Raw genomic sequence first — 26,045 nt, forward strand, 5'->3', positions numbered from 1 at the left:
TGTGACTGTACCTTGGGGAACGTAGAGTCCCGAGAGCGCTAATCCTCGTGTCCTGCCTTCCAGACAGGCGCCAGTGGTGTGCCATCGCCGTCCTCTTCGTGGTCCTGCTGGTCGTGCTGGTCCTCCTCCTTGTGCTGTGACACGGCCGGCGCAGCCCCTCCTGCACTCGAACCCGGGGAGGCGGGCAGCGGCGCCGGGCGTTGCCGTCCCCTCCCGCTTCTCTCTGGAAGACGCGGCCTGCACTGACCCCCCTCCCCGTGACCCCACCACTGACAGCTGCTCTGACCCGGCGCTGGCAGGGCCACGGGGAACACCGGGTGGACGACCGTGCGCTCCTGGCCCGCCTGGCCCGCTCTGAGGATGGCCCGCCACTGCTTTGCCTCCCAGGCCTCACGCCCCAAGGATGGCCTCGGAGGAATCCAGAAAATTCCGCAGACTCCACTAGCGCTTGCTGTTGCTCATTCCATCCATCTCGGACAGCTCTTTTCTCCGGCCCAGACCCTTCCCCCGGCTCCGACGGCGCACCGCGGTCCCGTCCCGATGAGCCCTGTCCGGAGTGCGGGCTCCCGGGCACGTTTCATTCCCCGCCGCCCCTGACAGCCGGTCGCTGATGGGAACAGAAGGCCCAAGAAGCAGTTTGTGACAGAAGACGCACCGATCCATTTTTCAGGGATAAGTGCTGGGATAAAATTGCTTTTCCAGGCACATTATTTTGTGGTAGAAATAGCTAATGGAGAATAATGGAAAGCACTAGGCTTTGGGGATGCTAACAACGGGTGGCTTGAACTGAAGGGAGGAGAGGGTGGCAGGACCCAGTTTGCACAGCTGAGGGAACGGTGGGTGAGGTTGCTGGAGGTCAGAGCCTTGCCAAATTCACGTTGCTGTCCTGGTGCAGCTTGTATTTTTAGGACCACCTTTAACTGTATGGCTACAGCACACTTGAACGGGTTAGGGTCCCTGGCCAGCCTCCTCGATGGTTAGGTCACTCCTGTGGCACTCTGCACCGGGGGGCGGGGGGCGGGGGGGGAGGGAGGTCACGGTTGGGAGTGGTTAGTACATCATTAGCACGGCGACAGAAACCATAATGACAAAAAAGGCTAGTTCTGAACCAGACTTCTCTTACCCTGTGAATCATGGCAAGAATGGGTAGGTGAACTTGAGGGTTTTTTCCCCCCCTAAGATGACAACTCAGTTTTTTGGTTTTTTTAATCATCCATTCAAATAACTGAGCCGCTTTAATTGAGTTTTAGTAGCTGAAACTGCTGAGATGCTAAATTTCAGGCTTCTGATGACTTTTTAAATGCCTCCAACGTACACGTGTCTATAGGATATTTATATAGCCTCCCTGATGCTGTCACCACTGTTGAAGCAGCAGCTGACCCAGAGCCTGGCAGGGGAGGCCGTGGCTGTCCTCACCATCTTTTTGTGCGCTTGGAAAGCACAGCCAACATCCGGATAGAGCTCTAGCTTGGACTTCTTGTTTCCTCATCTGTTGGGGTCCACTCCTCGGCACACTGGTTGGTTTTTTTTCTTTTTAATTTTTTTTCTTGTTTGTCTTTCTTGTTTATTTGCTTTCGGCTCCCCCCCCCCGCCCTTTTTTGTGATTTGCAATGATGTACTTGCCCAGCTGACTTTTGACTTGCACTTTTTAATAAATATTTGTAACAGTTTTTTAAAGAAGGGTATTTTCTCATGGTTAGGATCATGGTAGGTAAGTAAATCTGCCTGTTGATGAAAGCTAAAAGCAGATTTATAAAACTAAAAGGGTGGTTGACATCCACGTTTACAGTCAACTCTGATATATAAATAAGTTATTTTTTTCAAATTAGCAAAAAAAAAAAAAAAAAAAAGATTACTACAAAGGGCTTCCGATATAGGGTACTAGGTTATTTGTTTTACAAAGTTTCGAGACTCATTCAAATAGTCTTCTCTAAACTTAGAACAGGGATGGTCCTTAGATTTGCATTAAAATATACAGGTCTTTGTTAAACATAAATGAGGACCTTGTCTCAGTACTGTATCCACACTCCACATCACAAGAGGCAGTAGGCATCCTAATGGCCTGTATGATTATGCTCTTTACAAGCCATGCTGTTGTCCTCCTATTACCAGATTTACTGTGCCCCACACAACTGTCACATGTGTCAGTGGGGCTTGTTGGGAACACGCCTGGTCATGAATGAGTAAGATGCTTCCCTGATGTCGGAGGGGAGGGGGGCTGGGGGGGCAGCAGGTTTTGTGATCTGAAGGCTTAATTACTAAGTGTTTGGATGAATCTAGAATCGGCATGATGACCTCACCTAATTTCGAGTATTTGCTGAACAGTGGCTATTGTAGACGAGACTCCTGAAGCCGAAGAGGGAATTATTTATGAGGAGGAAAGTTTACTTGAAAATACAAGCACTGCATGCGTGCTCCCTGCAGGCCCCTGTCTCCTCGCCTCAGAGGAACTGCTCTTTGACAGGCAGCCTCTTAATATCTTCGTCAGAGCCGGCTCTGCCCCAGGCATAACTCCTGGCCCAGCGGGCTTGATCCTGGGCTTGACCCTGTTGGGCCTACGGGGCATCGCTACAGATGAGTGTTCATTTGAAAGCCTCCACCCAGACCACAAACCAGGGCGGTCCAAGAGAGTAACCCAGGGGCTTAGGTTGACTTTTGAGGACAAATGTTGCCTCCTCGGTGATCCTGACACTGCCGGGCTCCAGAGGGCACCTAAGTGGTTCCCCGGCCGATAGGAGGGGGAGAGCAGTGGACACCGGTGACCCCCCTGCGCTTCTCAGGGGCACATCCTAGAAGCAGTTGGGCTTTCTCCAGCCTCTGCACCTCGACACGTACTCATCATTTCTAAGGAAGTGGCAGAATGTGATGGATAAAGAGAAACAGCTCAACTTGCGTTTATTGCAAGAACGTTTTTCTAATCAGCTGATTTGGGGGGTTAATTGGGGGAATGAACCGTTGAGAGAGTTAGCCAGAGTGGGGGATCCAGCTGGAAAACCGAAATACCTTTAGGTTTTCGTCCTCGTCTTTGATCTTGCCTTTGTGTGGACTGAAAACGCCCCGTGCTCTCTGTGTGCCCACTGCTGGGTGGCAGTTGGAAGTCACTGCGTGTGTGTTACATGACGATCTTCACGCCAGAGCCGAAGGGGGAGAGACTTGGGAGCTTGCCCATTATTCTCTGCTTTTAGCCAGAGTTAAACAGACTGATGGGTCTGGTAGCCAACCACTTGGCAACTTCTACTCCTTCTCACCTCGTGAGATTCAGGGCTGTGAAGAGAAATCTAGTCTAACTCCAACAGAAATCTGTCTCTGTTAAGTGTTTTACCTTCTGTAAGTGAAGGTGGCAGAGCCAAGATCTTTCTTCTGGTAATTTCCCTGGCTATAAAGTGAGACCATTACCTTTCTAGAGAATTCATAGCATTTGAAGATCTAGGAACTGAATTATACATAGGAGTTGCTTTTCAGCTCTGTGGACTCGGATTGCTTGGCTTCACCTTGTACTGCAGGATGAACTTGGAAGCGGAACAAAATTGGGACAGCCTGAAAAGCAGAAGTTCCAAAATGCGGCATGCACTACCTCCCTCTTTGTGTTCCTCTCGCTGGCATTTCTTTCCCTCCCAGGTTTTTGAAGAATAACATTTTTGAAAAACGTGTTCTTTCTCCACCAAGAGCAGAGAGAGGTGAAACCAAAGAGCTCTCAGACCTTCCGCCCCTCTGTCACACCGCGTCACGCCTGACCTGAGTTGGTTCACGAAGACCACGCCCCACGGAATGGGCCTGGGCTGCTGGCAGGGGCGCAGCAGTGCCCCGCCCTCCCCCCCCTTCCCCCCCCCCGGGCCTCTGCTTCTGAGGGAGGGGCAGTCCCATCACCAGGCTGGCCTGATGAGGGGAGACCCACTCTCTGTTCTGTCCGCTGCCCTGTCCCAGCTCTCGTGAATGTGCTTGTGCAGCAGTCCGTCGGATGTGAATGCGGACACCAGGCTCCCCATGTTTACTTGCCGTCCTGCTCACTGGGAAGCTGCCGACTGGTATTGAGTCCAGAAAATCAAGAGAATTCTGAGCAGAGGGAAACAGCCGTCCGGGCGAGGGCAGCCCTGCGGTGACCCTCTGAGACAGAAGCCCGCACAGCTTAGCACAGGTCGCTCGGTGGGGCCGAAACTCCAGACCTGCTGGCTTCTGGGGCCAGCATCCCTGACCTACGCTCGGAAGCGTGCGGGCCACCCAGTGCGGCCCTTTTGTTTTAGAGACGAGACCACTCACTGCAGCTCCCCCAGCAGACAGGGCGGCATTTGCCGGGGTGTGTCTTGGGCTGGGCCCCAGGGAGCTCGTACACTGCGTGCGGCCAGTGACCTCAGCGGCACAAGAGGGTAGGCCGGCAGTGGCCTGTCGTGCTCACCCCTCGCTCCAGCTTTTGGGCGTCTGCTTTTGGACAAACACTGAAGCTCCGAAAGTTCCAGCGGCCCCTTGGCCATGTTGCTGCCATCTACCTGCATGTGACAGCTCCTTATTACGTTAGAGTCTCTTTACCAATGCAGGGGTGGGGAGGTGGGGAGGAAGGAGAAAGAGCTTGGTTTCCCTCTGACGTAGACTAATGTGTTGGTGCTGTTTTCCTTCCAATGTGACCTTTGTCCAGAAATGCCCCTCCCCAAGGCCGTGTGGACGGTAACTGCACTTCAGCAGTCATTGTCCCAGTCACCTTCCCGACTGCTTGGTAGGGACCTGGTTTGCCAAGTGCAGCCAGTGAGAAGGTGTATTTTACCTTCTTTTTTTTTTTTTTTTTTTTTTTTTTAAGGCTATGAATTCTTGAACCCAGAAGCCACTTGATCCTCCAGGGGGTGTTAGACATAAGACCACCCGGCTTCATTGTTTGTTGACCAAAGCTCTCGGGCCTTGTTCTGTCATCCTGGCGGTACCCCAGCGCTCCACACGAGCCAGGCTGTGTGTCAGCCCGGGGGTGACCCCACGTCCAGGGTTGTTCTTGCTGGACTCTGCAGAGAGCGGGCTTTAGCCGGGACCATGCTACTGAACAGGAATCACAGCCCTGGGGGTAAGTCTGCTCTGGGAGAGGCAGACGTCCTAGTCCTCAGGAAAAGAGAGAGTCTGCAGGGTGGGGAGAGGCCAGCCAGGTGTTCCCACTAAGAAGTTACTAGAACTTACCTGTAAGCTTGATGTGGGTGTGTCCTAACTTGACCCAGGAGAATGCCCTGGGTGGGGGTGGCCTGGAAACCAGGAAAGGGCCAAAGACCGCAAGCTGTAAATGATTGTGGATTCGTTTTGTGTTAAGTGGAGATCGGCTCTCACTGGCTCATTTGTAATCAGAAATTAGTGTGATGAAAAAATCGAATGTGTAATACGTGGCAACACTCAGCAGGACTAAATTGTCGTATTTTTCTTCCAAGGATACATAACCTACGGTGTTTTATTTTTAAATAACCAGAAGGCACAAACTAAAGACGTGAGATCAAGGATTCGAATTTAAAATGCCTGGGTGATTTCCAGATGGTGCGCACCCCCCCCTTCCTCCCCACGAGAAGAGCCCAGTAGCCCTGGTGCCAGTTTACACACCCCTCCACAGGTAGATACATTCTTGCTCTTTCGACAGGCTGGGTCTCCCAAGTGTGGTGTGGGACCAGCGGCGGCGGCATGGCCCCTGAGCTTGCTAGAAATGCAGGTTCTCAGGCCCACCTGGCTCTGCCGAATCACAGACTCTGGGGGTGAGGCCAGTGGGCTGTGTTTCACAAGCCTTCCAGGGGATTCTGCTGCCCACTGTAGTTTCAGAATCACTGCTCCTGCATCATGGAATTTAGGCTACAGTAAACCATCCCTGCATAATAAAACCTCTTCCATAGCTTTGATCGTAATCCTGACATTAAACAAACTGATGACACTATAAACTTGAAAACTTTTTAAAAATACTTGCGTAAGAAAAATCTCAACTAGCCGTCTTTCAAAGTGGTATTTTTACACCCTGAAGTCTATCAGTAATGTTTCTTATTTCTGCTCTTGAAATCATGTTACAGCTGTACAAAGAATACTGTTCAGTATTAAAAGAGAAATGGAGAGACCATGACCTTTGTCAGTTGTTGTTTTTTAAGTTTTGTTTTTCTCTTATTTCTTTTCATACTTACATACAGCTCCTTCCTTCTGCCCCCACCAGTAAACACAGACATATGCGTATGCCTGGGGTGGGGAAAGCATGTGGCTGTTGGAAGATCTGAATTATAAATTGTACTCTCTTGGGCTGGGCAAGTTACGTGAATTATTAAACCCCAAAATAACCACATTATGGATTCAGGATACCATACGGCACAGTTTCAGTTGGGACAAGGAGTGTGGGGAGCAGAGAAACAACACAAAAGGACCTGAGTCTTTTATTTCCCCCTCATCCAAGTGTTGGCCAGCAAGAACACTGGCCATCCCAGTTGGCAGGTGAAAGAGCCTTCCTTCGATTCTGTGTTGGACAAGATGACGAGGCTATATAAGCTTAAGGACAGGGACCTTCATCATCCCATCTGTCCTCCTCATCTTCCCTCATTATCTGAACACCTTCTATGTGCCCAGCACCATTCTAGGTGCTTCATCTGTATTAATGCAGATGATACTTAAAATGGTGTTTTGAAACTATGAAGTTACCTCATCTAGTATTATCTCAAATGTGCAGATGAGGGAATGGGGACACAAGTGATTTCTCAAGGTCACACAGCTGAGACGAGGCAGAGCCACTTGCTGGCTCTCGGTGCTACCACAGAAATTGGGACATCTGTGCTTCATGAGTCCCCAGCTTGACTTCCCCCAAATGTAATAGCTAAGGAGGGTTAACACACGTCAACATACTAACCAGCCTTGCTAGAGGAATGAATGCTTATTTTGAGGGTTACAGTTAATATTTGAGAAGGAAGGGCTGTGTGTACCCCCTGATAAAAGCAAATCTGCCCCTCTCCCAGGCCTGGGGAGCTGTGGACTGTGTGGCGTTGAGAAAAAGCCGGCCGTGTACAAGGCTGAGGGTTCTGGAGCCACCAGCACATTAACTCCACTCGTGGCTCTGCTGCGCAGCAAAAGAGTGATTTGCTGTCTCTCATAAGGTCCCCACTGGCTACAAGTCTTACATAAAACTCACGTTGAAAATACAAGAGGAGACCTGGGGCAAAAATGAAACTCCCAGGAAGGGAAGGCCTGTCCATACTGCCACAATGCTGCACCGTCCAAGAGGACACATAAACCTCGATCCTTGGCACCTTGGGGGCGTCACTGGTCTGGAAACAGGGACCCTTCTACCAAGACGACACTGACAACTGGAACATTAGCGGCGGCTCCATTTGGTGCAGATGCAGGCAGAGCCTGGGCACGAACATCCCCACCAATACACCTCTCGGTAGGTGAGGTGTTCCAGAACCCAGCTTGGATGGCCAAATCGCCAACCTTTCTGACCTCTGCAGTGGTATCCCCTTCCTCACCACACCGTCGGATGCGTTCTAGCTGCGTTCACAAAAGTTCACATTAAGATTGGCCAGCCTTTGGGAAGAGGTCAACTCATAGGAACAGATTTCTCAAATTTTATACCTAATTAGCAGCTAAAACTTCTGGCCAACATTTGATAAGAATCTGACGTGCTGGCAGGTCTTTGATCATGGGCATCGGGGACACGACGGGGAGTGAAATTTTGGTCTTCATTTCATTCTTACAACCCCACGAGGGAAACCCCGTTGAGGCCCAGTTTATACCCACAAACGGGCATGAGCATCGAAGACGTTTGCCCAAGGGTAAATGAGGAAGAGGTAGGGTCAGGAGGAGGACCCAGGTCTGACTGGACCAGTATGGGGCCAGCGTCCCTTCAAAGAGAAAAGAGCTGTAGTAGGAGTTGGTGGTGGGTTAAAGCACTGCTCTAAGAAGTGAAGATAAAGCACGGACACCAGGTACCCTGGACTTGACCGCGTCTCAAATCCCATATGCCCACTGTACAGTTAAGAGATCTGCTAAGCCAAGGACCTCAGGCAGGCTGGCCTTGCTGATAAAATGTTTTGGAGCTTTTATTTGGCTGGAAACGGGCAAAAAGTGAGCCAGACTCCTGATACGAACTCGGAAAAGCCTGGAGACATCTGTGGAGCCCAGGGTGAGGATCAGAGCTGTGGCATCTGAATGCTGCTGTGAGCTCCCGCCACTGCCAGCGTTCTGTGCTCCTGAGAGAACACCAGAGCTCGGATGGAGGCTGCTGAGCCCACGGCTGGCTCGTCTGGGAAGCCTTTCTTCTCACCAGGTGGAGTGGGGCCTCCTGCCTGGGGCTTCCATTGTACCCCTTGGCACACTGGTCTGTCTCTCTTCACAGCTGTAGCTGTCTCCACCCTGGGGACGTGGGCATCCCAAGGGCAGGGCAGGCCTCTCCCCAGTACCTGGCACCTGGCCAGACCCCCGAGGACAGCCCCACACTGCGAATTGGGGCCTGAGCCCAGATTGCAGAAGGACAAGACAAAGGCAGGCCCAGCGGGCACCCAGGCATCCACAGAAGAGCCCCGGATGCCCTCCAGGCCTGGCAGGGCAGCTGTTAAAGCCTGGCTCCATGGGCAGAGATTCAGAGCCAATGACAGCAGCCCCTTCCTCAGGGCCCGGCGCTCCGACCTGGCCAAGCCCACAGCCTGAGAGAGCTGGGCAGAGCTTCTTGCCAAGGAAGGCTGCTGCCATTTCTAAGCAGGTGCTCTGGCTCTGTAGGAAGGAGGGAAACTTCAGAGAGGATGGTGGGGAGGGAGGGAGAGAGGGGGAGGGGAGAGAGGGGATCCGGTGACAGCCTTGTGAATGGCTCCAGAACCAACCTGGGGATTTGGGGTAGGAAATGGGTTGAACAGATGGACCAGGGAAGCCCAGGTGTTGCCAGGTAAGTTTGATGGAGGATAAGCAAGAAACTCTATTTGAAAAGAGAGCCACAATAAAGAGCCCTGGCACCCGATTATATGGGAGCACAGGGAAGAGGAACAAAGTCAGCATGCAGGTGTTCCTGGAATGCTTCCCTGGACAGCTAGACAGGCATCTCTAGTATTTTTGAAGGCTGCCAAGGAGTCCGCGGGTGGACAAGGGAAAGGGTGTTCCAGCAAGGGCATACGAATTAGCAGCAGGAAACGGGTGAGTGAATGCGGGAATCTGGGGCGTGGCCAGATCAGGGATCCAACGGCTCCTGCCCCTAAGTACCCACGCGGGAATCCCACTGCACGGAGGCCGGTTTGGAGGACCAGGAAGTCCAGTCACCTCACTGTACCCTGCCCCTGGGACACGGGCTTCTCGGCGACAAGCCTGTAGGATCAAGGATGCCTCTTCCCCTAGGGGCCACGCACATACAGACGAGCCACCAGTCCAGGAAGGTTCAGCAGCGTTCTGCAGGCAGCGCACCGCTGGAAGAGGTCGCGGAGGTCGGATCTCTGGAGCTCCGGGTAACAGAGGACGGAGGCAGCCTCCCCTCCAACCACCACTCCCCCAGGCCGTGCCGAGGGCGTGTTCTCAGCGCGCTCCAGAGCAGGGGTCAGAACGATCCTTTAAGTTACAGCTCAGGACACACACACACACCCCTCTGAAAAAATTGGTTCTCAAACAAAACCTACACATGCCTTGTGCGAAACGCTACTTTTTAAAATATTGGTGTCGACCCACAAGACATGACCCACGAGTGGGTTACGCCTGCTTTTCGGAAACTGTTCTGGAAAATGATCTTGTCCCCACTTCCTCCCGCCCCCCGCGGGGAGATGGGAGCGCCAAGGCAATTTCCCTGCAGAAAAACTGAAGCCGAACCCCTCACGCCGCCCTGGTGAAGATGGGGGACGGGGGTGCTGGGGGCAGGGGTCGGCCCAACCCGGGTGTTCGAGGGCCTCCGGATGAGGTGAGCCCCACAGGGTTCCAGGAGGGAGGACGCGCACAGGCTGGCCGTCACAGAGGGCCGGGTTCAAATCCATTCTCCGCTAGTAATATTTGCAATGTGACCTTAGATAATTTAAACCTGAGTCTTCGGCTGCCAGTTTGCAAGCAGAGATAAGTAGTCCGTTTCTCGCAGAATTGCCTCAAGGATTCAGTACTGAATCCTTAACGTCCCCAACAGAGCTCTGGAAGATCGGAGGAGCAGAGCAGGCTGGGAGAAGGCACAGTGACTGCACGCCTTTGAATTAACCTTCACTTCCCAAATCCGAGCTGCGCCTGTGGTTCCTCCATCCTGAGACTCGGAACACTGCGCGTACCGGTCCTCATTCTGCTCCCCGCGCCACGCGTGCCAGTCCTGAGTCGCCTCGCTTCCCGTCCCATCCCTCCCTCCTGCTCAGGCCAGTCCTCCCGGTTGTCCGCTCCCGCGGTCCCCAGCCGTGCGTCCCTCCGGGGCAAATTGAGGGCCAGCCTCTTCCCGGCCTCCGGCGCCCAGCGAGGGCTCCTGCGTCGTGTGTCTGTTGGGGGCTGGGAGCGTGCAACCCGTCCCCACCCCGCCCCCAGCCTCTGGAAAACTGCCGGCTCCAGCCGTCCTGCGCCTCCAACCGAGCCCGCGCCAGGCCGGGCGGCCCCGGGGCGGGGCAGTGCGGCCAGAGCCCCGTCTCCCGCTCCGGCCCCCGCGGACGCCAGGAAGGACAGCGCGGACACGACAGCGGGAGGGCGGGCGGCGCGCAACAAAGGCCGGGAGGCCGGCGCGGAGGGCACCTCCCGGGCGGCCGAGTGGCAGGGAGGGCGCACCCGCGGGGAGCCAGCCGCCTGTGCGACCTGCCCGGACCCGCGGGATCGCCCCGCCCGGCCGTCCCGACTTGCAGGCGACACGCGCGTCGGAGCAGAGTAGCCTGGCGGGGAGGGCGCGGGGCGGTTGCCTGCGAACAGTCGCCTCCAGGTCGCTGACACGCGACAAATTTCGGTCCCCCTTCCCAGGGAACCTGGTGCCGGCCGCACTCCGCCTTGGAGATGAGCTCTCGCCCCCCGCCGGCCCCTCCGCCACCGAGGAGAGGCGCCCTGAAAAAAAAAGGTTCTAGCAGGCGACGGTGGGAGGGAGGTTGGCCAGGGACCGCCCTTCCCTCCCAGATCCCCCCACCCCCGGCTTCCGCTAGCGACTTCTGACCTTGCGCCCCACCCCCACCTGTCACCCTAAGGATATTGACATGTCTGAGGCCCAAGTTGGAGCCACTTTCTGTTCTGTGTAGTCCCCAAATCTGATGGCTTCTGTGGAGAGAGCTCTGGACACAGAATACCAATAAACTGCCCTGGGGGGTGGGGGGATGGGGGAAGGTCATAGGTTAGGTACAGGAAAAAGCCACCTTTGCGCAGGCTGTTATCTTCTGTGCCTGAACGTCCTTTTCTTCATCCTTCCTGTAAGTTCCTACTCACGTTACAAAACCCTGCGTGGGTGTCCCTTGTCGGTAAGCTCCCTCCCCCCAGCTGATCACTCAGGCTGTCTACCCCAGAGGCCAGGTGCCAGGCTCTCCTGCCGCACACACCAGGCCACGTGGGCATGTTTGTGTCTCCCTGAGACTATGGCAGCTTGAGCCTGTCTTTCTCATCTCCAGGGGATCCTTGCCTGTCAAAGGGCCTGGCTCCTAGTTACTCCACTAGGTTCTAAGCAGGCGCTTTCTGACAGTCCTGTGGGTGACACAGGGCTGACCTGGTTAGCAGCTCCCCAGACAGAGCAGATGGGGACGTCAGGCAGGTGTCTGGAGGAACCAAAGTCCCCACCCACCTACACGAGTCAGGGCCCCTGGCCTCACGTTACTCAGGAAGAAGTGCAGGTCTAGTTCACACAGTCCAGAGTGTCTACTCCCCCCTGTCAAGCCTTTTTCGGCGGGGGGGTGGGGGGGGAGGTGGGAGATGTCACAGCTGGAAGAGTGGCCTTGAGTCAGAGAGGCCAGGTCTGAATGTCCTGTCACTGTTGCTCAACTCAGCTCTCCATCTGTGTAAAGGCAGATGATACACAGGGCATAAATGGCAGGTCTGTTTTTAAGGACTAAATAAGATGTGTCAAGAGCCTGGCCCTGGCCCTGGGAGGTAACAAAAGCAGATGCCCAGTATTGCTTAGAGACCTTTCCCAGTCCTGTCCTGGCCAGAGCCCCCTACTTTCCCTTCCTTCCCAGCTGGAGCTGGGAAGGCACGTTGTCCTCACCATACAGAGAAAACAGAGGTGCCTTTGCTCCCATAAGTTTTTTTCAATATGAAATTTCCCAAGTTTCATGAGCTCAAGGCCAGGAATTGGGGGTACAGGAGCTGCCAGGGTTTTCCCCATGACTACTTCCTGTCCTGCCATGGGGCCATTTCCAAGCTTTGGGGGCCCCAGGTTGGTCTCTGAGATGTTCCAGCACCCTCTTCACACCGTGAAGGCCCAAACACTTGTTCCACTGGCCCCTCTGCTCACCTGCTGGAGCCACCCCTCCTCATTCCCATCCCAGGTGGCTCAGTCTCCCCATCCTGCAGCGCTCTGGGGCTCTGGGAGCACACCCCCTAGCCTCCAGGGGGCAGTAAAGAGGGAGTTTTAACTGGCTCCTGCAGGTAAGGCCTGGACCCAGGAGAACATTCACTATACATTCCACAGGATTGCCAGTCCCCTCCCCGCCATCACCTTTCCCTCAGGCCACATGTACCCTTCAGTGACCTTGCCCAGTGAAAGCTGCTATGAACACTCATTTTAACTAAGGCTGTGTGTTTTATCAAGTTCTAAAACAGTACTGAACTGCTCACTGCACCCCTCACCCCAGCATCACCCACCGGAGGCCCCTAGCTCCATTCTTTCCCCTGTTCATAAGCGCACCTTGCCCCAGGCTCCTCTCTCAGCCAGAGGACTGTCCCTGGAGGCTTCTGCATCCACCCTGGCTGTCACCCCAACCCTGGGGGACTACCCTAGCCTTCCCTCTGGCATGCTCAATACAGTTCACTTCTGTCCCTGTGTCCTCCCTCCCTCTGCCCCCAATTCAGGCCCCTGCTCTTGGCCACTCAAGGTCAAGTGAACATCCAGCCCAGAATTTAGCGACTTGGAGTGAGAGAAGCTTCAGCTTTGCTTTTTAATAATTTAAGACTGACACACGGCCATCCATTCCCAGACAGTCCCAACCCTTTGGGCCTAGAGCAGGGAAGCAACCTGGTGAGACAGCCCATCCCCCTGCCTGTACCCTGTCATTGCACTTCCTGCTGACCCACCCACAGCTGCCACCGGGGAGTCTGGGCAGAGAGCTTGTGGCTGGGGACAGCCTGGCACCAGCCACAGCCATGCCCACACTCTACAGGAGAAGGAAGACAGGCCCTCACCGCCAGCTCCAGTGTTGCCTTGGGCAGAGGCAGAGGGCAGGCTGGTGGGGGCGGGGCTGGCCAGTCCTACTGGCCATGGCTGCTCTTCCTGGAAATTCGTCTGGTTTTTTTTTTTTTCCCTTCAACTTTATATATCACAAAAATTTCCCAGAAACTCTTAATATTCTGGCTACCAGATAACATCTCCCAGATGTTCTCACACCAGACCACATGTTCCAATGTTTGGCTTGGAATATATGGCCAAGGGCTGTAAGGCTGTCACTCCAGGACACTTTGCCCATTTCCAGAAAAAGAACAAAGGTGTTCAATGGGATGTGGAAGGAATGAGACTTTAAAGGCAGGCTCAAGGCCAATATGGCCAAGAACTTTCTTTGGTTCTGGAGTGCGGAAGGCTGGGGGAGCCCTTGACAGAGAGTGGGACAGGACTTGGGGGTGAAGAGGTGGTCAGGGGCCAACCCCAGTACCTGCCGCCTCTCTCTCCTCTTGCCAACAAAGGTAAGGAAAGAGGCTGACCCCGCTTCTTGCATTGAAGGAGATCCAGGTCTTTTTTCCCCAGTTCCACGTAAATTAACATCCTTAAAACACATAAGCAGGCTCCTGCCCTCACGTATGGTGGTCAATCACAGACGCCCTGCCACAGGGGTTACATGCCACTGTCATCTGTCTTTGGTCCACAAAGCAGCTTTGTGCAGTGCATTTCCATTCCTCCTAGGCCAATTCAGGGCTCTGCGGGAGTGACTGTGCGGGGCGGGAGCACCGCTGGGTCACCGAGGGATGGGCCTCTGCCTCAGCACACGGATTGACAAGCTGTCTGCGTGGGCCAGGAGCTCCTTGATATGAGCCAAGCCCAGCCCTGCAACTTTGGCCCCATTTACCTCGAGGATCTCATCCCCTACCCCCAGCAGCCCTGAGTACAGCTTGGCCATGCTCGAATCAGCTATCTCCTGCACGTAGAACCCTGCAAAAGAAAACAGAACAATTTAACAGGTGAAATCCAAGGACACGCAGCTCTGTGGAACGCTGACCAGGTGGGTGCTGGTGAGCGTGGGGTGGGGAAGCAGGTGCTCACAGGGCACTTCTCCATGCACACACATACACACACCCTCATTATTCTGCCTCATAACCACAAGGCTTTCTACATAGATACAGTATGCCTGCCCTCCTGGTATAATTTCATTTTTCTGTCTCCTCTTTTAAAATGCCCTTTAAGCTGTTATTATTTGTGTGTACCCCAGTGTGAATGAACTAACCTTATCTTTTTCTGGGATGAGCTTTGATTGTAGAATAAGGAGGAAACTGATGTTCGAAAATTAAGAAAAAGACCTACTATGTGCCTGGTACTGTGCTAGGTAGGATTCATAAATACGATCAAGTTGCTGTCTTCAAGTAGCTGGAGTGGTAGGAAGGCTCACTGGAGTAATGAACGTGGCTGAGGTCAAATGCAAATCTGGTTTGCTTCCTATTATTGTCTAGGACTAGCACTAGCCTCAATCTTCCTTGGATGTGGTGGCTCACTTGACCTTTATTCACACACATCCTGTCCCCCACACTGCCCCTAAGAAGGCCCTGCTGGCCAGTATGACCACATCCCCTGGGTCTCTTAGGTGCAGAGCGAGCTGGAGAGAGCCTGCTTCTTCCCCTTTCCCTGGGTCCGACTTGGCAAACCCACGTCAGTGGAGCAGGCCCTGTGGAGGCTTGGGGCTGGCGAGGCTGAGTTCCCCTTGCCTCTCCTGGCTACACAGTGCAGGGAGTCCTGCTGAGGGACCCTTCTCACCTCAACTTCTGCCGAAAACCTTTCAGACTCCCCTTGGACTTAGAGATTAAAGGGTCTTTCAGGGAAAGCTGGCCACCACCCTGCTTCACAGGCTGAGTGCACGCAGGTATCTGAGAGCACAAGCCTGGGGTGCGGACTGTGTGCAGCAGACATCACCTGTGGAACTCAGTGGGCAGCTCAGCCCCACCGGAGACACCCTCACCGCTGCCCAGCCCGGGCTGGCCTGGCCTGCACGCTGCTCTCTACTCCTCTTCCTGGAATCAGCGTCCTTAGAAAGGGCCGCATAGGGCACCTCACCCCGTTCTTCCGACTCTGGCCTGAAGGCATTTAACACACTCCGGCCAGGGGAGGTCCTCCCTCTGCTCCCCACAGCCCCATAGGAGCTTTGCTCAGCCCAGCTTCTGGCCCCAACAGAAAGCAAGCTGTCCAAAGCCGCCCACTGAAATGGGAGTCTGGAAGCACCACCATCTCCTTTAAAGCACCTGAAGGCTGATAACTCTGAGTTTGGCAAAACCAATCTTCTGACACATTCCCTCTCCCGGGGCTGAGTCGTGGAACTCCCTCTAGGTGCTTCTTGGCCGATCGGTGCCTTTGCCGCAGGGTCGCCTCCCTGCCCGCCCGCCTGCCTGCCATCCGCTGTGTGAAGCTTTTCTCCCGGCCCCATCTTCCACCTCTTCCATCTGGGGGCTCTACCCGCTTGCCTGCCTCGTCAGTGTGCTGGTAGCGTGGGGGAGGCAGTGTGCTGCCTACAGAAATGGCTGCCCTACAGCAGACAGGCGGGTGCAGAGTGATGAGAAACCCCAGAAGCATGTAGCGGCCAGAGCTGGACCAGACAGACACTGATGTCGTGCCAGCGTTCTCGAGGAGTCTCTGAGGTAGGCTTCACAATGGAAAGTCATGACAAAAATGTGACGGAGAGACCGCTGTTGTAGGTATTTATTGCCTGCTGGAAATGGCCTTTGTTAAGCATGTATGGTCTCTATGGTACTCAGAAGCAGAAGACAAAGCCTGCTGTTCTCAAATGCTTGTATACAATCGGATGTGACAGCCAGCAAGTGAACCCCAGCATCCTGACGTTTTAGCGGGGAATGCAGACCAGCCCAGCTCACGGACCGCCTGAGGCCCAGCAGAAGTGGAGCCGTGGCTGTTGGAGGCCAGTCTGTGGCAAGGAGGCCCCAGGACCAGTCATGCTCCGGGTGCCTGCGGATCTCTGTGTTATATCCGATGGCCAACTGTAGCAGGAGCAGGGCAGGGGAGAGGTCGTACCAACCCAGGGGAGGGGTGCCCTGGGGGGCAGGCCAGGGCGGAGCCCAAGGAGCCCTTGGTCATTACAGACCCCTGCCCATCTGACATCAACTCCATGACAGGTGGGGGAGGGGCTCCCACTGTCTGCAAAGGGGCCTAACGGGACTTTTGGGGAGCATGAGGCGCATAGCACCATGTCTGGTTGTGTGTGACCTCACAAGGACAGGCGGTACAGATCACGGTGGTCCCTGTTGGAGTTCTCCCCAAATACAAGTTCTCTTTCTGAAGAGGGAAGGGGAGAAAAGAGCCGGGCATTTTCCTATGCACATCACTGGACGCTCCTTATGACTCTTCCAGGTAGGTTTTATTATTTTCATTTTAGAGATTCGAGAACTGAGGCTCAGAGGGGTTAAGTAACCTGCTCAAGGTCACACAGCCAGCAGAGGCTCTGGAGTACGAACCATGCCGTGTTGTCTAACTCTATGCCTCTGTACCGCCCCTCTGGGAGGCGACCGCCTCTCACCTGAGGAGGGAGGAAGCTGAGTGAAAAGGTGGAGTAGCTAACAGTCCACTGATTGCTGTATGATGATCAGTATAGGTTCACAAATGCCATCTCCCTGTGAGGTCATTGTACCCTCCTAAGGTCTAGAGTGGGGAGAAACTCATTTTCTTCCTCTCACGCTCATAGAAAATCCATCAGCAAACTGAGTCAAACCGCCTTCAAGTCAACCAGAATGCAACCACTTCTCACCATTTCCGCTGCCCCCCCCCCCCAGCCCAAGTCGCCACTGTCAAGTTTTTCCACTGAAATAACTTTAAAACCGGTCTCCCTGGTCCACCTTTAACCCACTAACGTCCATTCACAGTCCAGCAGCTGGTCAGCGACAGTGTTACAAGCACAAATCAGGGCACAATAGTCCCTGCTCCAAGCCCCTGGTGGCTCCCAGCTCACTTGGCGGGAAAGCCAAAGCCCTTCTGGGCTCAGCGCTGTCTCTTCCTCTTGCCGCTCTGTCCAGATCCACCTCCTTGCAGGTCTTCTGACAGCCAAGCTCATTCCCACCCTCTGGGCCTCTTCGAGCCCCTTCCCTCTGCCTGGAACGCTCTTTCTCCAGACACCATACTGCTGCTCCTTCACTCCTGTAAGTGCCGTTGTGTCCTCTGCACAGAAAAGCTGTCGCCCCCTGCTCCCACAGGCACTCCCATCTCTCGGGCCCTTACCCTGCTTTGTTTGGGTTTGTGTCTCAGTACTTTCGGCTCTCTGGCACATATAATGCAAAACGTATACAAATGCAAACCTTTTTGTAGATATAGTCTGTCTCCCTCACTGGAATGTGGACTCCTGAGGACAGGAGTTCTGTCTGTTCTGTTTACTGCCAGATACCCAGCATCTAAAACACCTAGTAGGTGCTCAGTATAAACGTGTTGAAACAATGAATGATGGATCAGATGTCAGAACTTGCTGTAGTCTGCATATCTGGCAGTGAGCAGATTTTTCCCAGGTTAAATGACTTTGACCTAGGAGATCAAAGCACAGGACTAAACCCTCCTCAGCAGAGTGCAGCCAGGGCAGGATCCCTGTGAACATCACCCTTTGGAGCCAGCGCCGAGGGAGGGACCTGGACGCACAGACAGGCAGGCACATTCCACATGCCCAGACATACTCAGCAGCTGGAGGAAGGGAACCATTAAACACATCAGTCACATCAAAGGGATCGCCGGGAACCAGCAGGCACAGTCTCCCTTGGGCACTACAACAAAAAGATGGCCTTCAAGATTCTGATTTCAAGACGTCAGCACAGAGCAGAGGGGCACTGGAGTCAGGCTTGCTATCTCTGCCCCCTCCAGCAGCCCCACACCAGACCCTTCCAGAAGAGTGCCTGAAGGGAGAATTCCAGTCCTTTTGCTAAGAGGCTGTCTGCATTGAGAGCTCCACTTCTCAGCCACAGACTGGAAATGATCATGGCCAAAAGGCATTGCTGTGGTTTACTAAGGCCCCAGGGATGTGGAGCCCAGAAAGGGGGGGGGGCTTACCTGAGTCCCGGCGCCCATTCCCAGAGGCCACACAGAAGCCAAAAGTGCCCTCTGGGGAACGTTGTAGCTGCAGCTGGGTTGTGCCATCTGGGAACACCTCCACCACACGACCCACTGTGCGCGCCTGGCTGGGGGCGCTCACATCCTCCACGCTGAGGGCACGCTGGGGTGGGGCCTTGGCTGGCCTGCCAGGGGACCGGAGACAGTGAGTGCAAGGAGGGCTGGGCACTAGGACCCCACCATTCCCCACCTTAAAGGTGACAGATGCCTCTTGACTGGCCTCAACCAGCAAAAACAACCTGCTAGGATCAAAACTGGAGGGTTGTCACAGCGGTGCCCCCTGCTACCCCCGCCTGGACACGTGATTTCAAATCTTTGTGGGTGCAGAGACCTCTCTGAGAATCTAACAAAGCTATAATGTTATATAAAAATTCCAGGGGTGAACAGGCCACCTGAAGACCCTCCATGGGGCCCCGGGTAAGAGCAGCTAGAGGATCTCATCAGTGGGTGGGACTTCTCTAGGCAGGGTCCCAGGTCAGGTGCTTCTTTGGGGGCCCCCATCTCTGGATCTCTAACCTGATCTTTAACTGGGCTAAGGAAGCTCTCTGATCTCAGGATGTTGTTAGACAGCAGAGGGATAGAGGAATCAAACCTTCCAACTCTACCCATTCCACCAACTCCACACCTTCTCAGAGCCCAGTTGCACACGGCAAGGCACTGAGGTGTGGGTTCCAAGACTCCTCTGGTTCCCGAGGCAGGAAGGAGTTAAGCCCATAGCTCCACTGCCCATGCTCTGAGTTTGCTCCTACACCACTTGCCCACTCTTACCGGACATCTGCACTGTGGTCCCCTGGCTCTCCCACCACGTAGAGGCTGGACCTGTCCCCCTTGCCACTCAGCAGAGAATGGAGGTTCTGAAAGGAGACAGCTTTCCGATGATGGTGAGACGGTGACACCTGGTGGTAAAGGTCCAATATTGCAGGTGAGAAAAGCCATGGAAAGGGCGGGGCGGGGGGTGGGGGTGGGGGTGGGGGATGCGGGAGTTGACAGAAACCTTACCCCATCCATGAACCTGAGGGTTTTTTAAGAGAGTAATGATACAAGTTTTTGTCACTACTTCAAAGTGCCCATCAGGAATCACCATGATTTACTTAAGAAGATGGACCCATACAGGTGATCAGGTTCAATTTTCTTTGCCTGAAATAACTTAGTACTACTAGAATACTAATAATTTCATTGATTATGAAAATCTAATTTTCTCTAAGAAAAAAGTGAAAGCAAATTAACTACAGAATAATAAATATGATTTTAGAATTAAAATATTAAATATTTTGTGATTGTTTAGTATCCCTTTTATGGTTATTCACATTAAAAATGTTTATCTAAGGACTTCCAGGGAAAATGGCAGAGTTCAAAGATCCTAAACTCACCTAGTCCCATGGATATAGTTATATAACACCATATTAGATAACCAGAAAACAACCCAAAGTCTGGTAGAACAGACTCTCCACAGCTAAATGTAGACTAAATGTAGAGAAGAGTCCATGTCCAAGAGGGTAGGAAGGGTAGAGATTTCCATGGGAGCTAAATGGACCTACAGGACTGTCCCAAGGACGGAGGGAGGCTGGGTGCAGAGAGACAAGGGGACCAGATCCTCACATCAGGAACATCAGGCATGAGGAACCTGCACAGGGAAGATGAATCCCCATAACATTTGGCTTTGAAAACTAGATGGGCCTAATTTTGCCAGTTTTTAAAAAATTTTTTTTTAATGTTTATTTATTTTTGAGAGAGAGAGAGAGACAGAGCATGAGCATGAGCAGGGGAGGGGAAGAGAGGGAGGAAGACACAGAATCCAAAGCAGCTTCAGGCTCTGAGCTGTCAGCACAGAGCCCGCTGTAGGGCTCGAACTCACAAACCGCAAGATCATGACCTGAGCCGAAGTCGGACGCTCAACTGACCGAGCCACCCAGGCGCCCCTAATTTTGCCAGTTCTTAAAATCAGCGAGGCTTAACACCTGGAAAAATCAGTGGGCTTGGATCTGGGAGACTTGGGAAGATGATGGGAAACTGAATCCCCACCCTTAAAGAGACAGCACAACAAACAGCCCCACTGAGGTACAGCATAGAGAAGCAGCAATTTGAAAAATGCCTGGGGTATATGGGAGGGAGATTTGTTTACTAATCTCAGAGCCTGTGCTAGAAGGGCAGGGATCTCTGGGAGAATTCTCTAGGAACAAAAAAGTTGATAGGAACCATTTCCCTCCCCTGCCCCACAGCCTAGATACACAGACAGCTGGGGGAACCAGCACAGTGCTGACACTCTCCACCTAACTTGCTAACAGCACTGCCCACCCCCTCATTCTCCTGTGGGCCTGCCCCCCTCCAATAAGCCTCGGTCGGAGTGCATCCAAACGTGGTGCCACAAGTCTGGCAGTGTGTAAAGAAGCCTTGACAGTGACTCCTACCCTGAAGAGAGGGGAAAACAACCACACACAACAGTGTGTGGCCCTAGCACCACAATCTGATCTGACATAGGCCCCACCCACCAACAAAAGCTTCTCAGAGGACAATGCAGAGAAAGAGCCTTGTAGTTCAGTGCTACTGCATCTCTGGCAAATGCCTACTCTGACTTAGCTCAAGCCTAAGGCAGGCCAGGAGTGGCCACTAATACCACAGGGGCCAAACACTGCCCACAACAGGTAAAGACAGTCATTGCAGACAACTGGACTAAAGGCAAAAACAGCTCAGCCACAACAGAAAGGTAAATGCAACACACATAAGAGACACCCCCGAAGCACCAGGTTCTGGGGAACAGGGGACACTACACTACAGTGTATTACAAGACCTCTTCTTCATAAGGCCACTACTTTCTTTTCAAAAAATTTTTAATGTTTATTTATTTTCAAAGGAGAGAGAGACAGAGCATGAGTGGGGGAGGAGCAGAGAGAGAGGGAGACACAGAATCTGAAGCAGGCTCCAGGCTCTGAGCTGTCAGTACAGAGCCCGACATGGGGCTCAAACTCACAAACTGTGAGATCATGACCTGAGCTGAAGTCAGATGCTTAACCAACTGAATGACCCGGGCACCCCGAGGCCACTACTTTCAAGAGCAGGAGACATAGCTGACTTTCCTAACACACAGAAACAGACACAGAGAATTAGACAAAATGAGGAGACAGAGAAATATGTCCCAAGTGAAAGAACAGTACAAAATCACAGCAAGAGAGCTAAACAAAATGGAGATAAGTAACATGCCTGATAAAGAATCTAAAATAATGGTCATAAACATACTCAGTGGACTTGAGAACAGAGTGGAGGACCTCAGACCCATAACAAAGAGATAGAAAATATAAAAAAGAACCAATCAGAGATGAAAAGCTCAATAACTGAAATTAACAACACACTAGAAGGAATAAATAGTAGACTAGAGGAAGCAGAATAATGGATCGCTGACCTGGAGGACAGAGTAATAGAAAGCAATCAAGCTGAACAGCAGAGAGAAAAAAAATTAAAAAAAAAATGAAAACAGACTTAGAAAACTCAGCAACACAATCAAGTATAATAACATTCTCATTATAGGGATCCCAAAAGGAGAAGAGAGGGAAAAGGGGGCACAAAACTTCCCAAATCTGGGGAAGGAAACAGAAATCCAGAGCCAGGAAGCACAAGAACCCCCAACAAAATCAACCCAATGAAATGTTGAAGTCCACACCAAGACACTTAGTAATTAAAAAGGTAAAAAGTAGTGATAAAGAGAATTTTAAAAGCAGTAAAGAGAAAACACTTACATACAAAAGAAACCCTATATGGCTATCAGCTGGTTTTTAGTAGAAACTTTGTAGGCCAGAAAGGAGTGGCATGATATATTCAAAGTGCTGGAAAGAAAAATCTGCAGCCAGGAATACTCTAAACAGCAAGACTATCATTCAAAATAGGAGAGATAGAGAGTTTCCCAGAGAAACAAAAGATAAAGGAGTTCATGACCACTAAATCAGTCCTGTAAGAAATGTTGAAGGGAAGTTTTTTGAGTTGAAAGGAAAAACTGTAAGTAGGAGTAAGAAAACTATGAAGCACAAAGACAGTAAAATTAAGTGTATCTATAAAAAATCAGTCAAGATATTCACAAAAGAAAAAGCTGAAAAGTATGACACCATATACTTAAAACATGGAGTGGGGGAGAGGAGTAAAGAATGGGTTCAAACTGAAGTGACCATCAACTTAATATGGACTGCTATATGCAGAAGATGTTATATACAAACTTAACAGTAACCACAAATCAAAACCAGTAACACATACACAAAAAATAAAGAGAAAGGAATCCAAGTATATGACTAAAGAATGCCAGCAAACCATGAGAGAAAAGCAACATAAGAAATGAATAGAGAAGAACTACAAAAACAACCCCAAAAGAAGTAACAAAATGGTACATATGTGTCAATAATTACTTTGAATGTAAGTGGACTAAACTCTCCAGTTAAAAGACATAGGGTGATGGAATGGATAAAAAAGCAAGACCTGCTGCCTACAAGAGACTCATTTTAGACCTAAAGACACCTGAAGATTGAACGTGAGGGGATGGAGAAGTATTTATCATGCAAAAGGATGTGAAAAGAAAGTCAGGATAGAAATACTTACATCAGACAAAATAGACATTAAAACAAAGACTGTAACAAGAGACAAAGAAGGACACCATATCACCATTAAGGGGACAATCCAACAAGAAGATATAACAATTATAAGTATTAATGTAGCCAACATGGAAGCACCCAAATTCTTAAAGCAATTAATAACAAATATAAAGGAAGTAATCGATAGTAATACAATAATAGTAGGGGACTTTAACACCCCACTAACATCAATGGACAGACTGTCCAACCAGAAAATCGACAAAGACACAGTGGCTTTTAATGACTCACTGGACCAAACAGACTTAACAGATATATTCAGAGTATTCCATCTAAATACACATTCTTTTCAAATGCACATGGAACATTCTACAGAACAGATCACATATTAGGCCACAAAACAAGTCTCAACAAATTCAAAAAGATCGAAGTCATACCATGTATCTTTTCTGACCACTTTTCTTATCTTTTCTAGTTTCTAGCTGAAACTAGAAATCAACCACAAGAAAAAAATCTGGAAAGAACACAAATACATGGAGGTTAAATAACTTGCAACTAAGAAAAAATGAATGGGTCAATCAAGAAATCAATGAAGAAATTAAAAAATACATGGAGAGAAATAAAAATGAAAACACAATGGTCCAAAATCATTGGGATGCAGCAAATGCTGTTCTAAGAGGGAAGTTTACAGCAAAACAGGCTTACCTCAAGAAGCAAGAAAAATCTCAAATAAACAACTTAACCTTACAACTAAAGGAACTAGAAAAAGAGCAACAAACAAAACTCAAAACAAGCAAAAGGAAGGATATAATAAGTATTAGATACAATATATAAGGATATAATAAATATTAGAGCACAAACAAAATAGAAACTAAAAAAAAATCCTTATTGGCTGATCAATAAAACCAGGAGCTGGTTCTTTGAAAAGATCAACAAAACTAATAAACCTTTAGCCAAACTCATAAAAAAAAAATTTAAAAAAAGGGGGAGAGGAGAGGATTCAAATAAAATCAGAAATGAAAGACGAGAAATAACAAATGACACCACAGAAATACAAAGGATTATAAGGGAATATTATGAAACAAACTGGACAACCTAGAAGAAACAGATAAATTCCTAAAACATATAACCTCCCAAAGCCAAATCAGGAAGAAATAGAAAACTAGAACAGACTCAATACCAGCAATTAAGTTGAATCAGTAATCAAAAAACTCCAAATAAAAGTACAGGGCCAGACAGCTTTACAGGTGAATTCTACCAACCATTTATTTATTTTTTACTTTTTAGGTGTATTTATTTTTTTGAAAGAGACAGAGAGAGAGAGAGAGAGAGAGAGAGAATCCCAATCAGGCTCCATACTGTCAGCATGGAGCCTGATGTGGGGATCGAGCTCACAAACCATGAAATCATAACCTGAACCAAAATCAAGGGTTGAATGCTTAACCAATTGAGCCACTCAGACGCCCCTCTAGCAAACATTTAAAGAAGAATTAATACTATTTTTCTCAAAGTAATCCAAAAAAATAGAAAAGGAAGAACAGAAAAGAATAGAAAATAGAATAGGAAAGAACGAAGGAAGAATAGAAAAGCAATTCCACTTACTGGGTTTTTACCCAAAGAAAATGAAAACACTAATCCTAACAGATACATGCACCCCTATTTTACTGTAGCATTATTTACAATAGCCAAATAATGGAAGTAGTCCCAGTGTCCACTGATAGATGAATGGATAAATATAAATATAGATAGATACTTAGATAAATGGTTATATATATAATGGAATATTACTCAGCCATTAAAATGAATGCAATCTTGCCATTTGCAACGACATGGATAGATCTACAGAGTATTATGCTAAACAAAACAAGTCAGTCAGAGAAAGATAAATACCACATGATTTCAATCATATGTGGAATTTAAGAAACAAAACAAATAGACAAAGAGAAAAAGAGACAAACCAAAAAACAGACTCTTAACTATAGAAAGCAAACAGGTGGTTACCAGAGGGGAGGTGTGTAGGGGGATGGTCGAAATAGGTGAAGGAGGTTAAGAGTACACATATCATGTACACATATCCTGATGAGCACTGGGTATTAAACAGAATTGTTGAATCACTATATTCTATACCTGAATCTAATATAACACTGTATGTTAACTATACTGGAATTTTAAAAAAAAATTCCTTAAAATATGCACCTTAAAATATTCTACATTAAAAGGTGGACAAGACAAACATACCTTAAGGAGTTCACCCATCAGTGGAGGTGGGGTGAGCAGAGGTGAGTTAACAGCCCTAAATACATGTACGTGCTGGGCTAAAAGATGGATGTGCAGGGAAGCAGAGAGAGACTCCAGTTTAGGAAGTTTGGGGACACTAGGGAAACTGATGCCTGAGTGAGACTTGAAGCATGAGCTCCCCGGGTGAAGACTGGTAAGGGTGCTCCAGGCAGAAGAAACAGCAGGTGCAAAGACATGGAGAGACGACAGAAAGCATATGTTCTGGAACATGGTTTGGGTGGCTGGGCTGCAGAGGTGATAGGAGATGGGCTGGAGCCTGAGGCCGGAACTGGAAGGACCGTATATGGCCTGCTAAGGAGCCAATGAGTGATGTTAATCAGAAGGTTGTAAGATTAGATCTGCGTTCTAGAAACTGACCCAATGAGGAGGCTACTGTGGGGGTGGGGGTGGTGGAGACATAGGCAGGGAGTAGCAGACTTTTAAACAAATACAATGCATATTATTTATCACATTTGGAACCCACACTCTCAAGCAGTAAGTGATGTTATCAAGAGGTTTAGAGGGGGCCCTAGCCTTATATTAGCATTAAGGAAGGCTTCCTGGGAGAAGTCCTGCTTAACTCAGACCTGAAAGACGAGGAGTTCCCCAAGGAGAAGACAGAGGACAGCACTCCAGATGATGCAAGGTCAAATGTCAAAAAGCCATGGCTGTGGGGTGGGGGGGTGGGGTGGTGTTGTGGAAGCCACCAGTGTGGTTGGGTGTGAGAACGGGGCCACTGCCCACCCAGGAGGTGGGCACGAACATGAACACCAGATCCAGCCAGCACCTGTCCACATTTGGCAGCTCCAGAGTCTAAGGAAGTAAAAGACAGTCTAAAGGAGGTAGTTACCCGTGAGATG

At 50.6% G+C, this 26,045-nt stretch overlaps 2 protein-coding genes across 4 annotated transcripts in view; one reads left to right on the forward strand and one right to left on the reverse strand.

Moving 5' to 3' along the window:
* The window catches only part of STX6 (syntaxin 6), a 51,739-nt gene extending 45,675 nt beyond the window's left edge, over window positions 1–6,064 (forward strand). The window contains exon 8 of the mRNA XM_030302334.2: window positions 64–6,064. Coding sequence (XP_030158194.1) covers window positions 64–140 — 77 coding nt within the window. The 3' untranslated portion in view covers window positions 141–6,064. The remainder of the gene's footprint in view (window positions 1–63) is intronic.
* A 7,270-nt stretch (window positions 6,065–13,334) lies between these two features.
* Window positions 13,335–26,045, reverse strand: part of KIAA1614 (KIAA1614 ortholog) — a 43,006-nt gene continuing 30,295 nt past the window's right edge. For all 3 annotated transcript variants that reach the window (XM_030302603.1, XM_030302602.1, XM_030302604.1), the window contains exons 8-10: window positions 19,109–19,236; window positions 18,281–18,465; window positions 13,335–14,188 (exon numbers count right to left, since the gene is read on the reverse strand). In XM_030302603.1, the coding sequence (XP_030158463.1) occupies window positions 13,995–14,188; window positions 18,281–18,465; window positions 19,109–19,236 (507 nt within the window). In that variant the 3' untranslated portion in view covers window positions 13,335–13,994. The remainder of the gene's footprint in view (window positions 14,189–18,280; window positions 18,466–19,108; window positions 19,237–26,045) is intronic.

Source organism: Lynx canadensis, chromosome F1 (genome assembly GCF_007474595.2).
Source record: "Lynx canadensis isolate LIC74 chromosome F1, mLynCan4.pri.v2, whole genome shotgun sequence".
Lineage (NCBI taxonomy): Eukaryota > Metazoa > Chordata > Mammalia > Carnivora > Felidae > Lynx > Lynx canadensis.